The sequence below is a fragment of the Lactuca sativa genome, chromosome 1 (genome assembly GCF_002870075.4).
Source record: "Lactuca sativa cultivar Salinas chromosome 1, Lsat_Salinas_v11, whole genome shotgun sequence".
Lineage (NCBI taxonomy): Eukaryota > Viridiplantae > Streptophyta > Magnoliopsida > Asterales > Asteraceae > Lactuca > Lactuca sativa.
This window is the reverse complement of record NC_056623.2, coordinates 125243032-125268103: the sequence shown is the minus strand read 5'-3', so window position 1 is coordinate 125268103 and position 25072 is coordinate 125243032. Positions and strand designations below refer to the sequence as shown.

The following is a 25072-nucleotide window of genomic DNA, read 5'->3' as shown; positions in this document are numbered from 1 at the left end:
GGTAACAGGGTTAAATTGAATACGATTACCGGTTTTTGGGACTTAATTGAATAAAAAAATATAATGACTAAATCGATTATGAGACTAATATGTAAAGAATTTATTGTAGTTTTCCCCTCTTTAGCTAGTAGATTTCAAAGATTTAATAAATATCATTATGATTAGAGGTTGTGATAATTGTGTTCTCAAATTCGCATATGATTACGACATCCCTTTTTATAGTTCGAATTGTGAGAAATGGCAAGAAATACTTTGACCATTCAGGACTTATAACTATAAGTTCTGAAGGGGTTTAAACACACATGTGTTATTTAATGAAGGTGTATGAGCTTAAGAAGTCTAGTTGAAGACTCATCAAAGCATTACTTATCATAAATTTGCACTTTCTTAATAAAGTCAAAAAGTATTGATTTCTGGAAGTCCAGGTGATTTATGGGTACATGTCAAAGCTAGTGGGAGCATAATTGTCATGCAGATAGAAGCATAAATGTTATGCTAGTTGAAGCGTAATTGTTATGGTAAGTGTTGCAAGTTGGAAATACTATATGTAGGAAACAAAGTTTACAAATTTCCAAGTTGCAAAGTTTGAGAATTGTTTCGCTGTGATAGGCTTTGGGGAGAGGGCACTCATACTTCATTTCAAATCTAAAAGTTTAGATTGAAAATTTTGATAGAACTTAGTCTTGAAAATATATGAATATTATGTTGAAATGATTCAACATAGGAAATTTGATATATAGAAATATTATAGCAAGAGACTGATCAGATATAAGATCTTTATGTAAGATGTTATGGATCAAGTCCTAGATGCTTCAGATATAGGATCGATTGCATGTGCTATGATATTTACTTGTGGACAGTTGGAATTACGATATTGTTTGGAAGGACCATATTGACATGTTTTGGATTAAGACGATTCTTGTTCAGAATTGATGGTCATATGGAAATATTTCCATAATAAGAGTTGGTTATTGAAATCTACATGTGAGTTAGAAACCTTAACGCAAGGAAGGTGTTCAACGAGTTAGCTTGCATTTCATACTTCATCACCATTAAATTCTTTTAGTAAAAAAGTTTCAATGGGGTATTTTTGTGACATCGTTGGCTAAGTCTCGGTGACTTTGATGCGACATCATCACAAAAGGATGTTGCATGCAAGGTTAGACTCTAACACATTTAGTGGTAACAAGAATTTGGAATTCTCACACTTGTAATAAGGATTTGGAATTGTGATATAAGCATCATTGAAATTATGTCCAATTGATCTGTTCTCAAAGGAAGGACCATGTAGAGACACAGTATGCATGTTTATAAAATCCCATGACTGATGTTTAATAAAAGTGTTTAGTTGATTAATCGAAACATTATATAATTAATAAAGTCTAATTAATATTGTGATTAAATAATAAGTGTTTTAGTTATATTCAATAGTTTTGAGACCATAGTTAATTAGGTTAATATTTTGTTTCACTTCGTATGTTTTACTTCCTGAATAATTGGATTATTCAAACATCCACAATCGATTATACTTATGGAAGTAAGTAGTGAATTAAGACTGTCATGAATCGGACTTTAGATTGTCCAAGGGGTTAGACATAGCAATGGGGATTTAAGTATTGGATTAATCCACACTCAAAGAATTACTTCATGGATTTTATCACAAGTAATTTTGAGACGATAATATCTTATATTCTTGAAACAAAGATATATGAGTTGTTGTTTTCATGTTATTTGTGCATTGATAATACATAAACGTATCAGTAACTTGATGTTATAAAATGTATTGTTGTGCATGATTTGATGAGTATATAATTAGTAGAAGCATATAAGTCTAAGTTTATCCATTCCTTTTGCCTTAACGGGAAAAGCAGTGACATCCCCAATTTCATGGCCAGAAAAGACCGATTTTGTGTATGCTTTATTTGAAAATCAAAGTAACTTTTTTAAGAAAGTGTTGCGGAATTTGTTCCTAAATTTAAGATAAAGATTTTGTCAAAGCATTTCCAAAGAAATGTATTCCATATTATATTAAAACCTCGGGATGTCATTGTCAATACAGATCAAAAGCATAAACCGAAACAACATAGGTCATACAACATTTATTTCTATCTACTGGCCTATAATCTATAAATTCTTATCCGATCATCACATCTATGCTCTTGTGCATCTACCTGTAATACAAGAAACTGAGTCGGTCAGGCTTGAGAGCCTGGTGAGCACATAGGGTTTTCAAACCATAATAAATAAGTTTATTACTTTCATCACATCAATCAAACCGATTACCCATTCCCGTTATCCTCACTTTCTATCCCTAAAGCATCTAATTTAAGGGACCTAGCCTAAGGCTTTTCATTGGGATAGACACTACTGCTAAAGGGATTCCTCACAGATATATGTCTGTAAGGCAACCATGAGGGGGGATGGAGTACACCAGTGAACACATCGTTCACAAACACCTACAGGTTGCGAGCCTACTAACGTTCAACTAGACTGTTTAGAATAGTTTGTGGTTATCATCTATACTCCGCTAGATGACTGGATCATCGTCAACATCGGCTTTCCACACTTAAAACAAGTAACCTCTCCGTCACATTTCCAATGGTGCTTCTTCTTGCACTTTTCGCACCACTTCGCTTCACCTCCTCTTCATCCTCCTCCAAGTTTCTTCAAACCATACGTCGAGAGTTTACTTTTCTTGCTGGACCTCGAAGATCTATCAAACTTCCTTTTCTCACCAACCTCAGCTCTCTCTAGACCTCTTTCTCTTAATTTGTCTCAACATTATTGGCTTCTCTAATGGCTGCCTTCAACATTCTTTCCATTTTGACTATTGGGCAAAGTATGATGGCAATCCGTTAGCAAACTTCTCTATCTTCGCGAGTTCAGTAGGCACCAAGTATTGAAATAAATTCATCTTCTCGGTGAATGCAGTAGCATAGTCATCAATGCTCATTCTCCCCTTCATCAGGTTTTGGAACTCATTGTTTAGATCTATCAGATCTATTTCGGAGTAGTAATGCATTTTCAACTGCTCCATGAACGCTTCCCAAGACATCTTCAGGGTTTATCCTCGTGGCATCGTATCTGCCAATAACTTCCACTAACTTAAAACTCTGGTCTTCAGTTGTCTGACGCAAAGACGATTTTCTGTTTATCACTACAGTTGTAGCTTCCAAATACCATCTCCATTTTGGAGATCCAGTCCATAATCTCTATTGGATTTGGGCTTCTAGAAAGACTTGGTGGCTTGGCACCCAAGAAGTTGTTATACATACATCTATCTCTGTCGATTCCCCTCTCCGGGACATTCCTTCTTGCCACTGGGGGTTCAACTTGACTGACAATATGACTATAATTCCCTTCCTCTGACCGTTCAACGATCAAATCAGGTTGCACAATGGGTACTATAGGTTCATCCATATTTTCATGCAACATCTGCCTCATCTATTCTATTTGTTCGACCATCATAGCCCGAATCATGGCTTGTACTCCAGCCATTGTGATTGGCTAGTTACAACTATTACTATAGGCACTTGCTCAATCACTTGGGATTGTGGCTATTGATTGCCATTTGCATTGGCATTTCCGACTCCACTTCGGGTTCTTTCCATTTCGATCTATACACAAAATTAGGTGAATTTAGATCTTTATTTACGATAGACGTTTAAATTCTCCTTACCACTCCGAAACGTTACATGTTAGTTCTAATTTCGTAGTCGAAGGCTTAGAATCCTGAACACATAAGGTTTCTGAATTCGGTCGGCAATAAACCATATATCTAAACAAATAGTAGCATATAAGGCATCTTTATAGCTATAACATAAATCATTTAGCACATAATAGCAATTTAGGCATCTTTCTTAAAATAAACTAGTGCTCGAGTCTAAAATATAATCGACACTCATCTTACAATCATCGCTAAGAATTCTAAGCTTAAGCCTAGAACTCCTACAAATTCCTATTTCTCTTAAACTAATGCTCTGATACCAACTGTGACATCCCCAATTTCACGGCCAAAAAAGACCGATTTTGTTTATGTTTTATTTGAAACTCATACTAACTTTTTAAAGAAAGTGTTGCAGAATTTGTTCCCAAAAATATGATAAAGATTTTATCAAAGCATTTCCGAAGAAATGTATTTTATATTATATTAAGACCTCGGGATGTCATTGTCAATATAGATCAAAAGCATAAACCAAAACAACTTAGGCCTTACAACATTTATTTATATCTACTGGACTATAATCCATAAACTCTCATCCGATCATCACATCTATACTCTTGTGCCACTACCTGTAATACAAGAAACTGAGTGGGTCAGGCTTTAGATCCTGGTGAGCACATAGGGTTTTCAACCCACAATAATTAAGTTTATTACTTTCATCACATCAATCAACCCGATTACCCATTCCTGTTATCCTCAATTTCTGTCCCTAAAGCATCTAATTCAAGGGACCTAGCCTAAGGATTTTCATCGAGATGGACACTACTGCTAAGGGGATTCCTCAGCGATATATGTCCGTAAGGCAACCATGAGGGGGGATGGAGTACACCGATGAACACATTGTTCACAAACATCTGCAGTTGTGAGCTTGATAGCGTTCCACTAGACTGTCTAGAATAGTCTGTGGTCGTCATCTATAATCTGCTAGATGACTGGATCATCATCAAAATCGAGACCTCTCATCACTTTATTTCATCACATATCAACTATTTCATCTACCCATGTTCTACCCAACATATTCGTAGATATAAAATACATATACATTTTAAATCATTTAAAACATGTATAAATCATTCATCCAGCATAGATATCAAGTAAACTGATAATATGCACACATAACACGTAAATTATATAAAATAATTCATATCTATGTGTAAGATGAAAGTAATTATGCACTCACTTGTTAAAGTGACGACTCGAAATTCGAGCAGCGCTTCGCTTCTAGCACTTGTCTTTCCCTCTGACGACACCTAGTATTATTACCACTAGTTTTTAGTCTAATATTTATTGCGACTAATTATTAGTCTAGATTCATCATTAAATCAAAGTCTAATTTCATGATCTATCAAGTAAGGAACAACCAGGTAGGATCATATCAGAGGTAGGGTCTATTTGGTATACGAAGTATACTGTTTGGAAATCCCACTTTAAACACATCACTAACTCACAACCTAGACATCATCCCCGTAAGTAGATCAATCAGTATAACGCCTCAGAATCAATGATAAATCTTGTTTCTAGGTTCATAATAATGATAATGAACTTAAACAAAAGTTATACTTAAAGTAGGGTAAGCATAACTCACTTACAACAGGTTATGCTAAAAACCGGGCTATGCGGGCGCAGAGCATCCCGTGCCAAAAAGCTCTTTTTCTTGGAGCCTTCGGGCACTCTTGGGCTTTCTTCTTGCACTAAGGAAGTTTCCTAGGGCTTGGGGTGTTTAGGAGGGTTAAAGAGAGAAAGAGAGAGAGAGAGAGAGAGAGAGAGAGAGTAGAGAGAGAAAGAAATGAATTTAAGGTGTGAGAAATATGAGAGCCTTGTACCTCTATTTATAGTGTCGGAGCCTCGTAGTATGTTGGCGCTACCCTTGGTGGTACACTGCGCGTAAGGGGCACATGTCGGATTTTGGACAGGGCATCGTGGCTTGCTTCAAAACCGCACAATAGGAGACCGCGTGGCATACCTTCGGTCTACGCGGGGCATACTCGTTACATAGGGAGTCTTAGATGTTACGCTAGGTGTGCGAAGACCACATGTCAGCATCCGAGGCGAGGACCGTGGGGAGCAAGGAAGGGTCCGAATCATGCCACGTCATCACACTTTGCAAAAACCCACCTCGAACTTCTAAATTTCATGATTTTCGCATATGAGCTCTATTTTTGATGTTCTTTATATCCACAGGTAGGTGGGGACGTATTCTACAACTTTTCTTTAGACTTTGTTGGCTAATTTTGAATTTATTTTTAAAGTTATATTTTTAATAGGCCGGGATAGGAAAAGTCCGTTAAAAATTCATAACTTTCTCATCTGACGTCCGTTTTCATCGTTTTTTTACCGTTGAGATACTATTAACGAGATCTTCGATTCTCCTTGAGGCTATGTCGGCTAAAAATTAGTCAACCTAATATTCGAACTCCGAGCTTATGCCGAATCTTAGAAAAATCATAACTTCCTCATACGAAGTAGATTTGGGCGTTCTTTTTTGGAATGCTCTCAGTTTAACGTATAATTCAACTTTCATTTAGATCACTAAGGCTAAATAGAACTTTATCGTAAACTCACTTTTTACGTCACACAGCGGCGTGCCGGTTTTGTCGCGAAGCTTCGACAGGTCATAACTTCTTCGTTATAACTCATATTTCGATGTTCTTTATATCTTTGGAATCCATGTCACGACCACTACAACTTCCTTTATAAATATTAGGTCTATCTATCATTTTATTTTTGATGATTATTTTTCATTCTTAATTTATTATATCTTAGAAATAAGTATAATGCACATTAAATCACATAATTCACATAATATTTAAATAATTCCTTTTTATTACTTCAAAGTAGGTTATAGTTGTTGAACCTAACTATTACATCATACTACTAATGCTTAGCTAGAAAAATGGGCATTACAAAAGCGATATTTATGGGCTCCTCAATGATTTGATGATGACATCTAAAGCATTTGGCCAAGCCAAGACTGAATTAATGTGTTCAACTAGTAGTCTGATTCCAATCGTCATATATCAGAAATCGGGAAAAAAATATTGGACAGAGAGATTGATTATAATCCATGTCTCATGTTCATACAATATATTGTAGAACGGAAGAGTATTTGATCACTTATCTAAGAACACATTATTGAATAGGTCAGAGTTCAACAACGACTTTTGGTAGCTATAATTTGCTAGTCGATTTAGTTGTTATACTTGCAGTTATAATTATTACACTTATCCAAGTGGGAGACTATTGGATTAGGTGTCTAATCCCATAACTACAAATGGTATATACTTGAATTGATATTAGCACGGTCATTTTGGGTTGCCTTCAAACCTGACAATTGAATAGGATATCTTTTGGAGAGAGAAGAATGATTTATTAATTTATTACTTGGTTAATAAAATAATTAGAAATCAAAATAAATGATTTATTAATGTATTATGGAAATAATATATTAAGTAGAAATCATATTATTTAATTAATATTTAATCACAAATTAATTTGGAATTAATATTGGGATTAAAGGAATTAATTAAAACTACAAGGACTAAAGGTGACAATGCTCAATAGTTGAGCATTGGGTAATTCTAGAACCTCCTTAAAGAGGGGGGAACGAAATATAGAGCATCTATGGGGTTTCCTTGGGCACTAAGGGTGCATTGGATGCCTTAGGGAGGAAGTTAAGGGATTATGGTTATCTTGGATACACCTTCCTTATCCAATACCGTCCTAACACGTACATAAACCCTCCTTAGGGTTAAATTTCGGTAATGACTCCTCTAAGAACCTAAGGGCCGAAATTTCTCTTACATTACTCTCTCTCTCTCTCTCTCTCTCTCTCTCTATATATATATATATATATATATATATATATATATATATATATATATATATATATATAGTTTTGCTTGGTTGCTTGAGTTTGTTTGTGAACGATTTGAGGCACGACACTTATGGCGCTTGCTACCAAAGTTCTTTCAATCAAGGATTCAAGATTGTTTACAATAACAATCTAAAATGTATGTATCATAACCCTTCTTATTTGATTTTTGATTATTATCCATAGATCTAGGGTTTATACTTTGTTGTTCATTATTGTGTGTTCAATTAGAGAAAACATAGATCTTCAATTAGGGTTGCATGAACACATAGAATTATATGTTATGCTCAAAACCCATTAGTTTTTATGATTAATCACGAAGTCTTACGCTGATAGTTGCTAATTCATGTTTTTAGTTGCAGGTTCTTCTGGATTGAAGGGCATGGAGCTTGTATGATTGGGATATCTGAACAATTGGTGGAGCTATGTTGGTGCCTGTGCAGCACGGGCTACTCCTAAAAAATTCATAATTATTATAATTTTTTTCCGTTTTAGTTTAAGTTGTTGCAAAATCCAAAAGGTTGGAAGACTAATTGTGAATAATTTGGGCTGATTCAAAAGGTTGGAAGACTAATTGTGAATAATTGTGAAGGAGTGGGAGGACCGACGGAAATCATGACACAAATCAAGGAACAAAAATATAAAATTATTGTTGCCTAACCTAGAAGATCACTATAAGCACGCGATGGAAGAAGAAAGTGCACACGAAAGAAATCATTGGATGTTTAGAGATCTCAACCTCCAAAATCCGAATCTTGAAACAAGTAAGTTTCCAATTTTTTCTTTGAAGTTAGAAAGCAGTTCTGTACTTGACTACTTTACTAGGTTTCCACTGAAATTAACATGTCCTTAGGTTTCAATTGCATCAATTTTAAGAAAATCATAATTCCAAACTTCATCTTAACGCTTTAAATTAGATTTCCATTGCCTATATCTTGAAATCAGGTTTCTATTGACATTAACGTGTACTTTGACAGAAACACAAATCATTTCTGTTAAAGTCTCAAAATTCCGAACTCGTTTAACCCGAACCCGAAAAACCGAACACGTTTAACCCAAACCCAAAAAGAAAATCATATTGCATATTACACCGTAAAAAAGGTGTGCTATGTCACAACTAGCATTTTAGCTAGGAACTTCTACTCTCATGTAATCATTCACCTAGTGTAACAACTTGTACTCTAAGAGAATAGCGTACTCTATGTTCATTCAAATACATCTCATGTGTTCAACTAAGGGCTGAAAACCTTAGAAATCCCGGTTCAAGTTCTTTATGGAGTAGGATTTTCTTATTAGGCCTAACGGACCAATAAGCATTTAATTCGACTATTTTGGGCCTAAAAACCCTAATTAAGTTCTAATTGGACCCATATTCATAAAACTTAACATTTTGGGCCAAGTGGGCCTAAAATGGTTCATGTTAATCCTAATGGGCCATAAATGATTCCATTCACCTTAATAGACTTCAATTGGGCCATGAATGTCTAAATGGGCCCAATAGACCAAAAAAAAATACTCATTTGGGCCTTATAATTTCAAGCTAAGTCAAGGAATGGCCCAAACTAATCCACTTCCTTTCTCCTAGCCCAATTCTCGACCCATGTAAAAAAATAATTAAGAGGATTAACTAGCATTAGACACATCATTATTACATGATGGACTTCCATGCAAATTAACCACTAAGTTATCCATATATCTCATGCATCTAGGTATCCATCACATCCTCACCCCTTTCTCCCCTCTCTTCTTTTCCCTTTGGCCGAGAGCAAGAAACATACACACACACACAATATCAAACTCTCTCCAAATACACTTTCAAGGACATCTCTCCGCTTTCATCAAGAATTTTCGAGATTTAGAGCATTCCAATGAGGTTTTGCATCCAAAAATACTTCAAGTTACACTCTAGTGGTAAGATCTTACAAACCTAAGTAACATATTATCTTTTTAAACTCATTCACTCTTCTTACCACCTTAATTTTGTGATCATGCTCCCAAGAACTCATCTAAGTTCGAAAGTCCACTCAAGGAGCTAGCTAGAGCCAAAAATCACATCATCTTCTTCCATTTCCTCTTTAAAACCGAAACATCAAAGCAAAGGTGAGTTCATACCCCCTTGTTTTCGGTTTTTACATTATTTTGGGGCAGAATACAAGTGTATGTGTAGATCTATGTATTTATGCATGTTATGTGTGATTTTATTGGTTTATGTTGTGATTATGTAATAAATCTTGATGAATCTCGAATACTCTAACAAAAATGGGCAATATTCATAAACTAAAACACTTTAAACATCATACTACAATGATAAAAGTGTTATACATGCCTAAGATGTGAAAAACAAAACAAAGACCTTGTATAAGGATTATTTTTGACAAGTAAACAAAAGATTTGGGATAACTTTTGCCACTTACGGTTTATAAGGATCAAAAAGGTCATATTTGCATAAAATTGAGTTTTTATGATAATCACAATTTTCGAAGGACCAAAAGTGTAAATTTTGGCATAATGGGCTTAAATATTGGGCCTTACGATTTTTGGGCCCAAAATGCGAAAAATGTGAAATTTTAAGGGCTAAAATGTTATTTAATTAAAACTTGAGCTAAAACTGGAAATGAACAAAAATAAAGGCTGAAAATGACACTTATTCCAAAAATTAAGCCAAAAATGTTATTTTTATAAAAAAAAAAATTGGGCCGGAATTGTCATTTCTATGAAAAATGGGCTGAAAATGTAATTTTTGTAGAAATGGGTCGAAATCAGAAAATTTGTATATTTAGGCCAAAAATATTCATTTAGATGTATTTGGGTCGAAAATGTTAAATTATATTTAGTTTTGCCAAAATTGTAAATATTTATGAATTTTGGGCCGAAAGTAAAATTTAACCAAAATGGGCTACAAATGGTCATTATATTTGAATTAAGCCCATAAAGTGAAGACGTTCAGTCTTAAGGGATCTAAAGTGTCAATTTTTCCAAAAATGTGACAAAAATGTATATTTTCGACCTAGTAGGCCAAAAATGTCACTATTACAAAAATTAGATATTATTGTTGTCTTGATAAACCTCGAGCTAAAACAAACAACGAAATAATAACGAATTGACGAAATACATCGATAACAATTTTTATTGGGCCTAATACTCTCGTTACATGGCCAATGGGCCTTAAGGGGCCCATCTAAGTGTATATTAGGCCTAATATTTTCCATGACATGTTTATTGGGCCTTGCTGCCCATTTACATGTTTTGGGCCTTAGTGGCCCATTTACATGCCTATTGGGCCTAAATTACCCTTTTACATGTGCATTGGGCCTTAGCTATACCTCTACATATTTATTGAACTTCATATATTCATATACATACTTTTGGACTTGAAAACTTAAAACATACACGTAAACATTATACTTGGTGGAATACATTACTCGTGAACAAGTTGAGAATCTAGTGAGATTTGTCGGTTGACACATTTGAGTATCTGATCGTAGCCTGTAGTGATAACCAGAGTTTCCTGGAGGGAGAGCGGCAGTTTGTATAGATCTATACGGGGTGACCCCCACGCCTTAGTTGTTCGCTACAGCTAGACTAGGTCAGTCTAGGGCGACAAACCTTACCTACATCAAAACCGGCGCCTGAAAATGCCAAGACAGGCGCATTAGTCATTATCAAACATGGTTGTAATGGCTCACTTAGAGACTAAGTTCATCAAAGATTTTGGTATATTTATACAAATCTTGACTATACTAAAAACATACATCGATACTCGGTCTTGGGATTTTATGATTACGATACTTTTATAATAAAAAAATATCGGATTTTCTCGGATAAATACATTTATACATTACCTTCTACTTACAACAGAAAATATAGGGTTTTTATCTGGATTATATTTTTGTTTATTTATACATTTCAAAAGCAGAACACACATGCATTAATACTTGATTTTGACACATGACTTTCAAACTACTTTTACAGATAATATCGGGTTTTCTGGTGTTTTACGAACCATACAAAACTTTTCAATCAAACATGCTTATGAACTCACCAACATTATATATGTTGACGTTTTCAAAATAACTTGTATTCTCAGGGACTCGTTAAGCGGAAGAATCAACAAGAATTTGGGATTTTGTTTTGTGTACTGTTAAACATCTTACATTGAATGTTTTGGTCATGTAATTTAAAAGATTTACCTGATGTAAACAGTGGAGGTTGTATTATATTATGCATGGTGATGATGATGTTATGTTTCATTTATATGCATTGTGATGATATTTCAATTTATATTCACACGAGCCTTCAGACGTTTCCGCCGTCTAGTTCGGGGTGTGACATGCTACCTTTGAAATGTTGTTCTGGACCCACCACTATTATGAATAATGGGGCATGACATTTAGTTTATCCATTCTATGTTATTTTTTAGTTATCAAAACAAGATTTAGCTTCCGCATTGTTACTAGATTATGTTGATGTTACGTGAAAATATGATTTTATGATTTGTTAACGGTTATGAATAAAACCTTTTAGTAAAATCTAAAGTCTAATTTTCAAAAAAAAAAATTATGGTTGAAAATTGGGATGTTATAATAACCATCATCAACAAATTCCATTTGCACCAATTAAATTCATTTTGTTTCTCTTGACATGAAGAATTATTTTCCACACAAACTATGAACATAGGTGTAAAGAATTCCCACTTAGTCATTGACAAAAGAATGTTATTGATGTATTAAACATAAAACAGGGAAATGGGAGAACTATTTATACCTAGTTTCATAAAGGAAAATGGCATTATTAGCCACTATAAAATACAAATGAACATATATGCCTAACATTGTGAGAAATCGGAATGACACTTCAACTGTTACATAAAAGTCAACAGATCCGTATCAACTTTTGAGTTGTATCACCAAAAATGAATGAGATTTTGCTTCAATATTAGATCTAGATATCAAGGACTATTTCTTACTAGTCTATAAAGTATAGAATAAGAGAATCACTGAAGAAGAAACAGTACCCTGTCGTACAACAACAATTCTTCAAATCTCTAGCAGCCTGAAGAGTTATGGATAAGTTAGAGGATGAATGAAGACCATGAAAGATTTTCCTAACAAGAAATCGACTTTTAACAACACTATCACATAATGATCATAGCAAGGTGAAAAATGGAATCGACTAATGTCGTGTAATCAAGAAACGACTGAGTAATTGTGGCTTGGACTAAAGAGTCATAAGCTCCGATTGAGTAATTGTAGCGTAGCCTAGAGAGCCAACCAAATGACCATATAAAGTAGGCTCATGAAGTGGGGGTGAAACGAGGAGCTAGGAGTAGATTATGTTGTAGAGGTGTCAAAAAAAACTTGTTATCTATGATAGTCGTTGTAAATAGGAGATCTAAGATGTAAGTTACCTAACATAAGTTAGATGCAAGGGGAACAAACAGAGAGAGCAGTGTGCCACAATCTGTCATCTCAAAACAAGCCAAGACTTTGAACGCCTTAATATCATTACTTATTAATAATCATATCATCAACACGTAGCAGAAAAAGAAGGTACCATTAAAAGTGGTATGAATAATCAAACTAGAATCATAATGAACGGATGAGATGCCCAACAGAAATATCATGGTACAAAATTTTATCAAACCAAACAAGAGGAACTTGTTAGAAGCCATATATATCATTACATAACCGGAAAATATGATTTGATGGAAAAAGATGTCATGTTGTGGTTTATGTAAACTTCTTTAGAGAGAATGGGATGAGCTTCCCCCTAAAAAGAAATAAGATGAGGGGTGTTTATATTATTCCACTTCTTTAATGAATGGTAAGGGTAGATTAGTCAATCCATTTGGAGATTAAAGGTGGTTAGTTGGTTAGTTAGTTTTGATATAGTAAGGACTTAGAAGAAGAAAATTGTATAAATAAGAGGGTTAGTTAGAAAAAGGAATCATTCTGATATTTTGTAGTTGCTTTTTCTTTCGTGAGTCTCTCACCTCTCGAATGTCTGAACAAACATAAATAAACATTCTAATTGTTATCAAATTGTTGGGTGTGTGTGAGTGTGTGTCAACTAGGTGTGAGTCTAGACAGACATGGCATCAACAAATGAGAGAGTGATAGAAGAACATGGTACCTATAACTTTGAGATGGAAGAGAACATTTTTTTCCCAAAAAAATAACATGATGACATATTCAAAGACGCCTTAAGCATAACCCCGCACTTTCAGTAAGTTGTAGGGAGGAGACATACAATAAAATGACTTGTATAAATATTAACGATATATATTGTTGTGAAAGGCCTCTTCACCCAAAAAGCAATCATCAGAGTTAGAAGAGGACGTTAAACAATTATAGAAGGAGTATGAGTTTGTTCATCTGTAAATATTGGCACAAGGAAATAATCATGAAACGCCATTCTGCCTTGTGGGAGACAAAAACTATTATAGTGATTCGGGGTGAGTCGGTCATTTTGTGAAAATGGCTAGCCAGCTCCTTCATTCATAATGGGTGGGTTTCTTCTTAATCTCAATTGGCAATAGGGTTATGGAGACAATATTCATTAAAGAATAGTCAGAACTATTTGAATGAGTTGGTTGCTAAATTTTGATTGGCTTAGTGATACCGAGATGTTGATCAGTGGACATTGGGATGTACACTACAAGTAAGGGTAGCATTAGCGGCGACGTCTTTAGCGGCGACAACCACTATTAGCGGCAACACGTAATTGACGTGTTACATGTCGCCATTAATAGTGGTTGTCGCCGCTAAAGGTGTCTAACTTTCATTCATGGAGTACTTTGAAACCCTACAATAACTTTATTTGAATTCTAACTTTTATTCATATTGTTTTTCTAACTTTTATTTATGTTGTTTGTCTATATTACATATCTTATAATTTTACAGTGTAACTAACTTTTATTCATATTCTACTTCTATATTGTACATATTGTAATTTTACAGGCTACAAGTGAGGTTTACTTTGGCGATACTCTTTGTCATGATGACCGATGTTATGGGCCTTGGAGACGAAGGTGATGGAGCTGGTGATCCACCACCTCCAGGAGGCTTTGGTCGTGGTTAGCATGAATAGGATGGTAAGTTTTATTATGATATATTTATTAGATGTTTTTATTAATTTATTATAAGTTATCGTGACTACTATTTTTAATTGTATTTTTTCAGCTGAGCTTCCAAGAAAAATAATGGGTTTATAAAAAAAACATTGAGCTAGGAAAGTCGATATGGGAAAACAAGGGAAAGAATTTGGAACTGGATTTTGACAGGGAGATCACATATTCCCCTATTGGTAAGCCACTAATTTGTTTGCACATGAAATTTGGAGGTATTTACGGAACATCCCTTTTAGCGTATCTGGTTTGGACAATGTTTTCCTGGCTTTAAGGAATGCAACAGTCGTCCATCTAAAGATAACTTGGATAATATTTTAAGTTTAGTTGTGATTGTTATTTAATTAACTAACTTTTTTATATTTGTAGAATAAGTTTGATTTGGATAAGGTTAACTTAGATCTGGAGCGTGCTCAATTCTTGCGGTGCATTGATTCGAGTCTTGCAAAAGTTTACAGAGGTCGAAAAAGTAAAGCCCATTCTTATTTTAAGGAAATCGAGGGGCTTGCAGATATCCCAATGGCATTAAACAACCCCTTCCCCTGAAGGGTATGTCACCTGAAAATTGGGTGAAAGCAATCGAACATTTTCAAACGCCCGAATTTTTAAGGCTTTTGATGTCAAACAAAGATGTTCATGCAAAACAACAAGTTGTAAACATAGGGGGGTCTACCTCGTACAACAATGCATGTTTCAAAGAAGCTAGTTATGATATATATATATATATATATATATATATATATATATATATATATATATATAACTGGGTATTTAAAGTATAATTAATCTAATTTTTAATGTTAAATAAGATATCACTCGAACATAAACATTTCGTAAGGCTAATTCTAGTTGCCAAGTGGTATTTTATAGTCTTATAGTCAGCAACAATACGTAAGTGGTTAATTTTTATTTTCGTATAAGTGTTTATATTGTTAAGGTTATTTAGTAATCTAATTTTTATGATGTTTATCATTTTTTTGAAAAAACATAATCCCAAGCTTATTCTTCAGCAAGCGGTCTAACACCAAGTGATATAAGAAAATATTTTGAAAGAATATTGGGTATTCGATGCGGACATATCAGAGGCACTGGATGTAAACCTCCTACGATTATGCCTATGTACGATCAGGAACAACCGATGACATAGGAACCACCATAATCACAGGTAATTGTTAGTTTACGTTGAAAAGTATAATGCTATAATGGAAACACGAAAAAAGTAGGATGCTATAATGATATGTTGGTAAATGTTTGTTTAGTATATAGTACAATGCTATAATGGAAAGTAGAATGCTAAAATGTTATGTTGGTTATGGTTTGATATGTTAATGCACATGTCATATTGTGTATCATGTGTTTTGGTATAATTTGATGTAGGTATTTTGTAGTTTGGTAATTTTTTGGAAAGTACATTGCTATTATAGAGAAATGAAAAAGTACAATGCTATAATGTATATATTGTGTATTTGGAAAGTAGAATGCTATAATGATATGTTGGTATTTTTTTATTTTGGTAATTTTTGGAAAATACAATGCTATCATGATATGTTGGTAATATATTTTGTTTTCTTTGTAGTTGGAAATGCTACAAACAATACTAAAGGACCCGTCCTATTCTGCGGCATTAGAAGAGTGGTTTCGCTCGTTGCCACCACCAAATAATAATGAAATAAATAATGAGAGTGACGAGGACTAGTAGTTAATTTATAAACTGTTTTGTTTGGAAGATATTTTGGATACGTTGCACTTTCTTTGAAAGAATATTTTGGATTGGTTGTGTATGTATGGAATAATATTTTGGACTAGCTATGTATAGATTAATATTTTGAGTTAATATTTCTATAAAATTGTAGCAGCTTTTATACATGTTATATTGTCTTTTATAATTTTAATGTTGAATAAACAAAAAAAATATTTTTGCGGCGACGCCTTTAGCGGTGTCAGTTACCTATTAGCGGCGACAACACATTAGCGGCGACAAGTGGATATTAGTGCCGACAGGCCACTAGCGGTGATTGTTTTGCATTAGCGGCGACTTGTAGAGCATTTGTGACGAAGCATTAACGGTGACCTTTCTGGAGTGACATGTTGCCGCTAATACCTTTACCGACGACAAACCCTATCTTTTGCGGCGACACAAGTCACCGCTAATGCCCATCTTTCTTGTAGTGGTTGCTATTGGTTGCAAACTTGCAATGACTATAAGAATAGTAGGATGCAAGAGTGTACTAGTTGTGTATAATGTGGTATGGGTTAGTTTTTTGGAATGTAATATTGGAAGTGGTTTTGACGATGAACCAGTGATATTGGTAGGGTTTCTTTAGAATCGAGTAGGATTGCTGTTAGGATTCATTTGATGATAAAATCGTCATGAGGCTGAAATCTTGAATCAACATTGATAAGATAATGTTTTGATGCATTAAACATAAAATGATGAAAGAGGGAAAGTATTTATACCTAGGCTAACAAAGGGAAAATTAGATTACGACCTATACATAATACAAATGTACATATAAATCTAAAAGTTTCAAAACAGTCAACAAAATGGTAAGGAGGGACTACAAAAGATATAATAACTGATGAATTATGGATAAGAGATATGCACCTCGTTTAGCTGATGAATTAAGTCAATCTTGAATTGATGAACGCCACGATCACTTGATCTTGGATCTAGTTTGCCAACTTTCTCAAGGGCATGCAATCGACCTGATGAAATAGTTTATATAAATGTAGTTTAGTTATTATTTAACAAATTGGGCACACATTTAGGTAGTGTTTGGTAGATAAGACTAGAACAACACAAAACAAAAAAAAAATCCATTTATGATGACATTTGGCATGGCTGGAAAAGAAGCAAGAGCAAAGATTAAATTGCCCTATATCCAAAATAATGAAACAAACTGGAACAAACAAAACCTCTCAACAAAATTATGTAAAATTAAACTGCCATAGACTTTTCTCTATCATCTCCTCTCCACGATATGGCATATACACCTCTTTCCCGTCATCATATTCAAGACACTAACAATGTAAAATTTTAAACTAGTCCAATCATAAGGAATCAACATAAAATCAAAGTCAGACAAGATTTCCACTGACAAATATCACTGATTGCTTCCAATGATTGAGGAACTAGAGTTATAACAAGGGTGATTTTGCTGCTTATAACTACATCAATGTTATCTTAGGGTCCTCAATCCTGTGTATTTGCAAGTGTGGCTATATTTGTTTGACTTTGTTTGATCAAAAAAATACATAACAGATGGCGAATCGTTGTTTCCGTCTGATATTCGATTTTCATGGATGTACTTGACTAGGTATCTCGACAACCCAAACACCAAAAATTATGTTTTGACCATTTTCGTGTAAAAATGTTCTAACCAAATACCATTTCTAACACTAAAAATGGTGTTATAAATAGTAACATGTCATTAACAAATTTTTGCTAGCAAAAGCTTCTCACACACACATGTATTGGACATTGTAATTGTCCAATATTCTTATAGTTTATCTACTAACTTCATTTACTATCAATATTTTTATAAATTTCACATTTATCTTCTCTTAGATAATTTTCATATTTAGCTATAATATATATAGTCTATTAGGTGTTCGGCACAAAGATGTGATGTCACAGGATGATCATAGTGAAATCTTGAAAATCTTGAAAGAAAATCAAGTTAGGACTCTTTTTTCAGTGAGGATTCGTGAACACACCTTAAAAATTGAAAAAAAAAAATACAAATCGTGAAATCGAGCATAATAATCTATTGGAAAGAAAAAAAATTGGATTTTTTTTATAATTAAAATTGAATCATGGATCACAAATATGATCCATGATTCAATTATAATGATAAATAATTTTTTTTCCAATTTTTTTTCTCCACAATATAGTACTATGCTCGATTTTATGATTTGTATTTTTTTTAAAAAAATTCATTTTTTTAAGATGTCCTCACAAGTTCTTACTGTAAAAAGAATCCTCAAATGATCATGTTTATATATATATATATATATATATATATATATATATATATATATATATATATATATATATATATATATATATATATATATATATATATATATATAGGTTCAGGTTCATTTAAGACCATTCTAATTTTGTGAGACCGTGAGACCAAATCTAAAAATAATTTTAAAATGAAAAATAAATGGAAAAATCCAAAAATTCTTTTTTAAATATTATTTTCGGAACTTCAATTAACTAAAAGATTTTTTTAAAAAAATAAAAAAAAAATCCCGTTTTTTTGAAAAATACATAAAATATTCTAATAGAATATTACACTGACATATTTTAAAAAATAATTTTAAAATGCAAAATAAATGGAAAAATCTAAAAATTATTTTTTTAAATATTATTTTCGGAACTTGAAATAACTAAAAAAAATTAAAAAAAATCCATTTTTTTTTAAAAACACGTGAAATATTCTAATAAAATATTACACTGTACATATTCTAAAAAATAATTTTAAAATGCAAAATAAATGGTAAAATTCAAAAATTCTTTTTTTAAATATTATTTTCGGAACTTGAATTAACTAAAAAAAATAAAAATAATAAAAAAATACGTCTCACGATCTCACAAAAAATTAGGCCGTCTCACATGAACCTAACCATATATATATATATATATATATATATATATATATATATATATATATATATATATATATATATATATATATATATATATATATATATATATATATATATATATATATATATATATATATATACTCATTTACGTCCAATAGATTTTTTTCTTTCCATAAAAAAAATAAGAAATAAGTGTAGAATCGTGGACATCCAAAAGGAATATGTGATTTTGGTAAGATTGATTATTAAAAAAATTAGGAAAAAAGGAGATTCGTTTGTAGGTGGGCTATCTACTTGTTCATTTAATTTATAAGTGGACAAACCTTCTGTTGGAAATCACGGAGAAGGATTTCAGTTCCGATATAAAAATTATTTGGTAGTCCTTACACTAATTCGCCACATGAAACTTTTTGGATTCTCATACTTTTCTTTACGTTATTTTTTAAGAGAATTATTATGTGTTATGATGACGTGAACCATGATATGGTTAAGAATTTTTGAAGACTTTGTGTGATTTGATTGAAACTTAATCAGCCTGGATAATGACCTTTTAAATATTGGGATTTTGGTTTTTTCTCAGAGTTGGTTCCTTTGATGCCAAAGACATTTCACAACAAATTTTTTGATTTTATATCATCAAATATTATTTAACTGTAATAGGATTAAATTTGTTGACAAAAAGTGATCTTGTTGAATATTGAACAAATTAGGATGGTATAGGAGTGCACACTTGTTCAAGTTTTTCAAGATTCAAACTACATTGTTATTTACGGGCGAAGCCCCTAAACGAAAGGGGGTCCGGGGGCAGCGCCCCTGGCCAGGTCAGCACGAAATTTTTTTATTTGGACTATGTTGCTATATTTAAAAATGCATCAAAAATCCAGCCAGGAGCTCTACCCTTGGACCCCGCTAGGGGCTGCCGCCCTTGGGACCTCGCTCCCAGGGACGCTTCTCCCGGACCCCCGTTTGTTTAGGGGCTTTGCCCCTAAATAACAATGTACTGTGAATCTTGAAAAACTTGAACAAGTGTGCACACCTACACCATCCTAACTTGTTCAATATTCAACAAGATCACTTTTTGTCAACAAATTTAATCCTATTCTACTTAAATAATATTTGATGATATAAAATCACCAACAAACCTCCCCTACTTAAATGGAAGTAATCTGTAATCATGGAAAGTGGTGATTCTGTGAAGGATATGACAAGCAAGTTTGACAAATTGAACAAGTTTGAAGGGCAAGATTTTTGTAGATGGCAGAAGAATATGCACTTTCTCCTTACCACTATGAAAGTGGTGTATGTTCTGAGTACACTGATGCCAGTCTTACCAGAATTTGTTGAAGATGAACCTTTGGAGGCAACAATAAGGAGATCAAGTGGGAAAATGATGATTACATATGTCGTGGTCATATTCTCAATGGTATGTCTGACTCTCTTTTTGATATCTATCAAAATTTCGAATCTGCAAAAGAACATTGGGATTCTCTTGACTCCAAATACATGGTTGAAGATGCTTCTAGCAAGAAGTTTCTTGTCAGTAACTTTATGGGTTACAAGATGATTGACTCTAGGCCTGTTATGGAACAATTCCATGAAATGTTAAGGATCCTAGGACAGTTTGCTCAACACAATCTAAAAATGGATGAAGTCATTGTTGTGGCTGTGATAATTGACAAACTGCCCCTTCCTAGAAAGATTTTAAACATAATCTAAAACATAACAAAGAGGAACTAACTTTGACTCAACTTGGAAGTCATTTGCGGATTGAAGAGTCCTTAAGGACTCAAGAACTTGATAACAATCCTAAAGGCAACAAACAAGTTGGTTCCTCTTCTGTGAACCTGGTGTAAGGAGAAAGTTCAAAGAATCCCAAGAAGTCTAATGGAAAAAGGAATTTTAAAGGAAAGGATGACAAGTCTTCCAACAAGAAGGCGAAGTTGGTTTGTTGGAATTGTTACAAACTGGGTCACTTCAAGAAAGATTGTCATCTTCGCAAAGTGAATAAGGATGGTGATGGACCAAGTAGATCCAAGGATCCAGAAAAGCAACAAGGTCAGATATCTGTTTCATTGTAGAATTTTAAATATATTCAGAATTATATTTCTGTGATTTCTGAAGCATTTTATGTGCAGGATGATACAGTTGCATGGTGGGTTGATTCAGGAGCAACAAGTCATGTTTGCAAAGATGTATATTAGTTCAAGGACTTTCAACCAATTGAAGATGTGTATGTTGTGAAGATGGGAAATGTTGCAACTGAACCTATCAAGGGCATAGGATCTGTTTTACTTACTTTTACTTTTGGGAAATGTTTGTGTTTGAACAATGTTTTATATGTTCTAGGGATTCGTAAGAATCTCGTGTCTGAAATTGTATTAAATAATTCTGGTTACGAACAAGTGTTAGAAAGTGACAAGTATATATTCTCAAGAAATGGTTCTTTTATGGGATTTGGCTATATATGTAATGGAATGATTAGGCTTAATATTAATTATCCTTCTAGTGATAATTCTGTTTGTATGGCTTCTAGTAGTACTAGCAATAATTTTCATAAATCTGAATTATGGCATGCTAGACTAGGACACATTAATTACAAGAGATTAAAAGACATGTCTAAAATGAGTTTAATTCCTGCTTTTGATATGCAAAATAATGAAAAATGTAAAACATGCATGCTAACTAAATAAAATCACTAGACAACCTTTCAAAGATGTTGTTAGGGAAAGCACAGTGCCAGATCTTATACATAGTGATTTATGTGATTTCCATGTAACACCTTCCCTTGGAAACAAGAAGTATGTTGTTACTTTTATTGATGATGCATCTAGATATTGTTATATCTATTTTCTACATTCTAAGGACGAATCACTTGATAAATTTAAAATTTATAAACAACAAGTTGAGCTTCATAAAAATGAATTAATAAAAGTATTGCATGCAGATAGAGGTGGTGAGTATTATGATCCAATTTATCTTGAATGAAACTGGAATAATACATCAAACCACAGCTCCATATACACCACAACAAAATGGTGTAGCTGAAAGGAAGAATAGGACTTTGAAAGAAATGGTTAATTCCATGTTGTCATATTCTGGTTTAAGTGAAGGGTTTTGGGGTGAGGCAATGTTAACTGCATGTTACATCTTGAATAGAACTCCAAATAAAAGGAGTAAGATTACTCCTTATGAACTTTGGTGTAAAAAGGTACCAAATTTGAGTTATCTCAAAATTTGGGGTTGTAGAGCAGTTGTAAGGCTCACTGAACCCGAAAAGAAAACATTGGGTGAGAGAGGTATAAATTGTATCTTTATTGGATATGCTGAGCATTCCAAAGCATATAGATTCTATGTTTTAGAATCTAATGACTTTGTGTCTAAAAACACAGTGATAGAGTCAAGAGATACTATCTTTGATGAAGATAGATTTACATATATACCTAGACCAAGGGACACGATTCATCAATCTTCCAACAAAAGTACTAATCAAGCTGAAGATGTTTCTGGTGGTGCAACTTCTATACCTGAACCTAGGAAAAACATCAGAGCTAGAAAAGCTAAGTCTTTTGGATCTGATTTTCAACTATATTTAGTTGAAGGAAGAAGGAATGAAACTATTTCTCAACATCAATATTGTTTTAATATTGAAGAGGATCCAAAGACTTTCAGTGAAGCTATGGCTTCTAGGGATTTTCATTTATGGAAAGAGGCAATTCATGATGAGATTGATTCTATTATGCATAACAATACTTGGGTATTAGCTGATTAACCTCCTGGTTGCAAGGCATTAAGATGTAAATGGATCCTCAAAAGAAAAATGAAGGTGGATGGCACAATTGATAAGTATAACCCCAGATTGGTTATCCAAGGCTTTAGACAAAAGGAAGGCATTGATTTCTTTGATACTTATGCTCTTGTTGCCAGAATTTCTACTATTAAATTGTTATTAGCTCTTGCAGCTATACATAATCTTGTGATTCACCAAATGGATGTGAAAACTGCATTCTTGAATGGTGACTTGGATGAGGAAATATACATGAAACAACCTGAAGGGTTTGTCATGCCTGGAAATGAACACAAAGTGTGCAAGTTGAAGAAATCATCATATGGTTTGAAATATGCACCAAAACAATGGCATCAAAAGTTTGATGATGTTGTCTTGTCTAATGGTTTTGCATTAAACCAAGCTGACAAGTGTGTATATAGCAGATTTTATACTTCTGGTAAAGGAGTTATGATTTTTTTATATGTGGATGATATGTTAATTTTTGGTACCGATTTAGAAGAAGTTAATAAAACCAAGAAATTATTATCATCCAATTTTGAAACAAAAGACCTGGGGGAGGCTGAGGTAATTCTTGGTATAAGAATTAAACAAGGAAACAATGAGATTTCAATTTATCAATCTCATTACATTGAGAAGATATTGAAAAATTTTAACTTTGAGAATTGTTCTCATGTTAGCACTCCTATAGATCCTAGTCTCAAGCTTTTACCAAATAAAGGATCTCCAGCATCTCAACTTGAATATTCTAGGGCTATTGGTTGTCTAATGTATGTCATGGTTAGTACTAGGCTTGATAGAGCATATGTTGTGGGAAGGATTAGTAGATATACTAGTAATCCTAGTTCACATCATTGGCAAGCTGTGAGTAGAGTATTCAAGTACTTGAAAGGGACCATGAATTATGGTTTAACTTATAGCGGATATCCTTCTGTTTTGGAAGGTTATTCAGATATCAGCTGTATTAACAACTTAGAGGATCACTCCTCTACAAGTGGTTGGGTGTTTCTTGTTGGAGGAGGTGCCATTTCTTGGGCATCTAAGAAACAAACTTGTATTACTAACTCAACCATGGAGTCTGAGTTTGTTGCATTGTCTGCTGCTGGTAAAGAAGCTGAGTGGTTAAGGAATTTGATTTATAAAATTCCATTATGGCCCAAACCGATATCTACCAATTCTATCAGATGTGATAGTGCCTCAACCTTAGCTAAGGCTTATAGTCAAGTGTACAATGGGAAGTCTAGACATTTAGGTGTTAGACATAGCATGATTCGTGATCTCATCATAACTGGTGTGATATCTGTGGAGTTTGTAAGAACTCAGTTGAATTTAGCCGATCATCTAACCAAATGGTTAGCAAGAGATCTTGTACACAAGGTGGCTATAGGGATGAGTTTAAAGTCCACTTAAAATCTTTTATATTAAGATATCCAATTCCCATCTAATGCAATATTAGATGTTGAATTCAATGTGGAAAGCTTGATATTAAAGATTGGAACGCATTTTTATGATCATCCCAAGGTATGTGTTCAGTACTGCAAGTTAAGGAGGTTGAAAATTTATTTCTTAATAGTTCTTTCAAAAGTTGCATTTGCAGGTGCAAGAATAAAAGAACTACCTATATAAGCATGAAGTTTAATTGCTTCAAGAAGTTGGGACTTGGCTTTGATATGCTTATTGAAGGATGGGACACAAGCTAGTAAAATATAGTGTCAAGTTGGAAATTATGAGAATGTAAATTGGTGTGTGTATTATCTTCATGTGTTCACTTTGAATAGAAAGGGGTCAATCCTTAGAGACACCCTGATATTCGAATATTTGATTCAGTAATATACTAATATGAAATTCAATCGTCACGACATTTCATTTATGCATCAGTTTGTTCTTGTTTATGTTTTGTTTTAAGTTTAATCAGGATTACACTTAAATGGGGGAGGTTTCTTGGTGATT

The 25072-nt window shown here is 33.5% G+C and overlaps 1 protein-coding gene across 3 annotated transcripts in view; it reads right to left on the bottom strand.

The window, feature by feature from the left end:
- Window positions 1-25072, bottom strand: part of LOC111893565 (probable serine/threonine-protein kinase PBL6) — a 43299-nt gene that overhangs the window by 10180 nt on the left and 8047 nt on the right. For all 3 annotated transcript variants that reach the window (XM_023889650.2, XM_042902403.2, XM_023889649.3), the window contains exon 3: window positions 17327-17427. In XM_023889650.2, the coding sequence (XP_023745418.1) occupies window positions 17327-17427 (101 nt within the window). The remainder of the gene's footprint in view (window positions 1-17326; window positions 17428-25072) is intronic.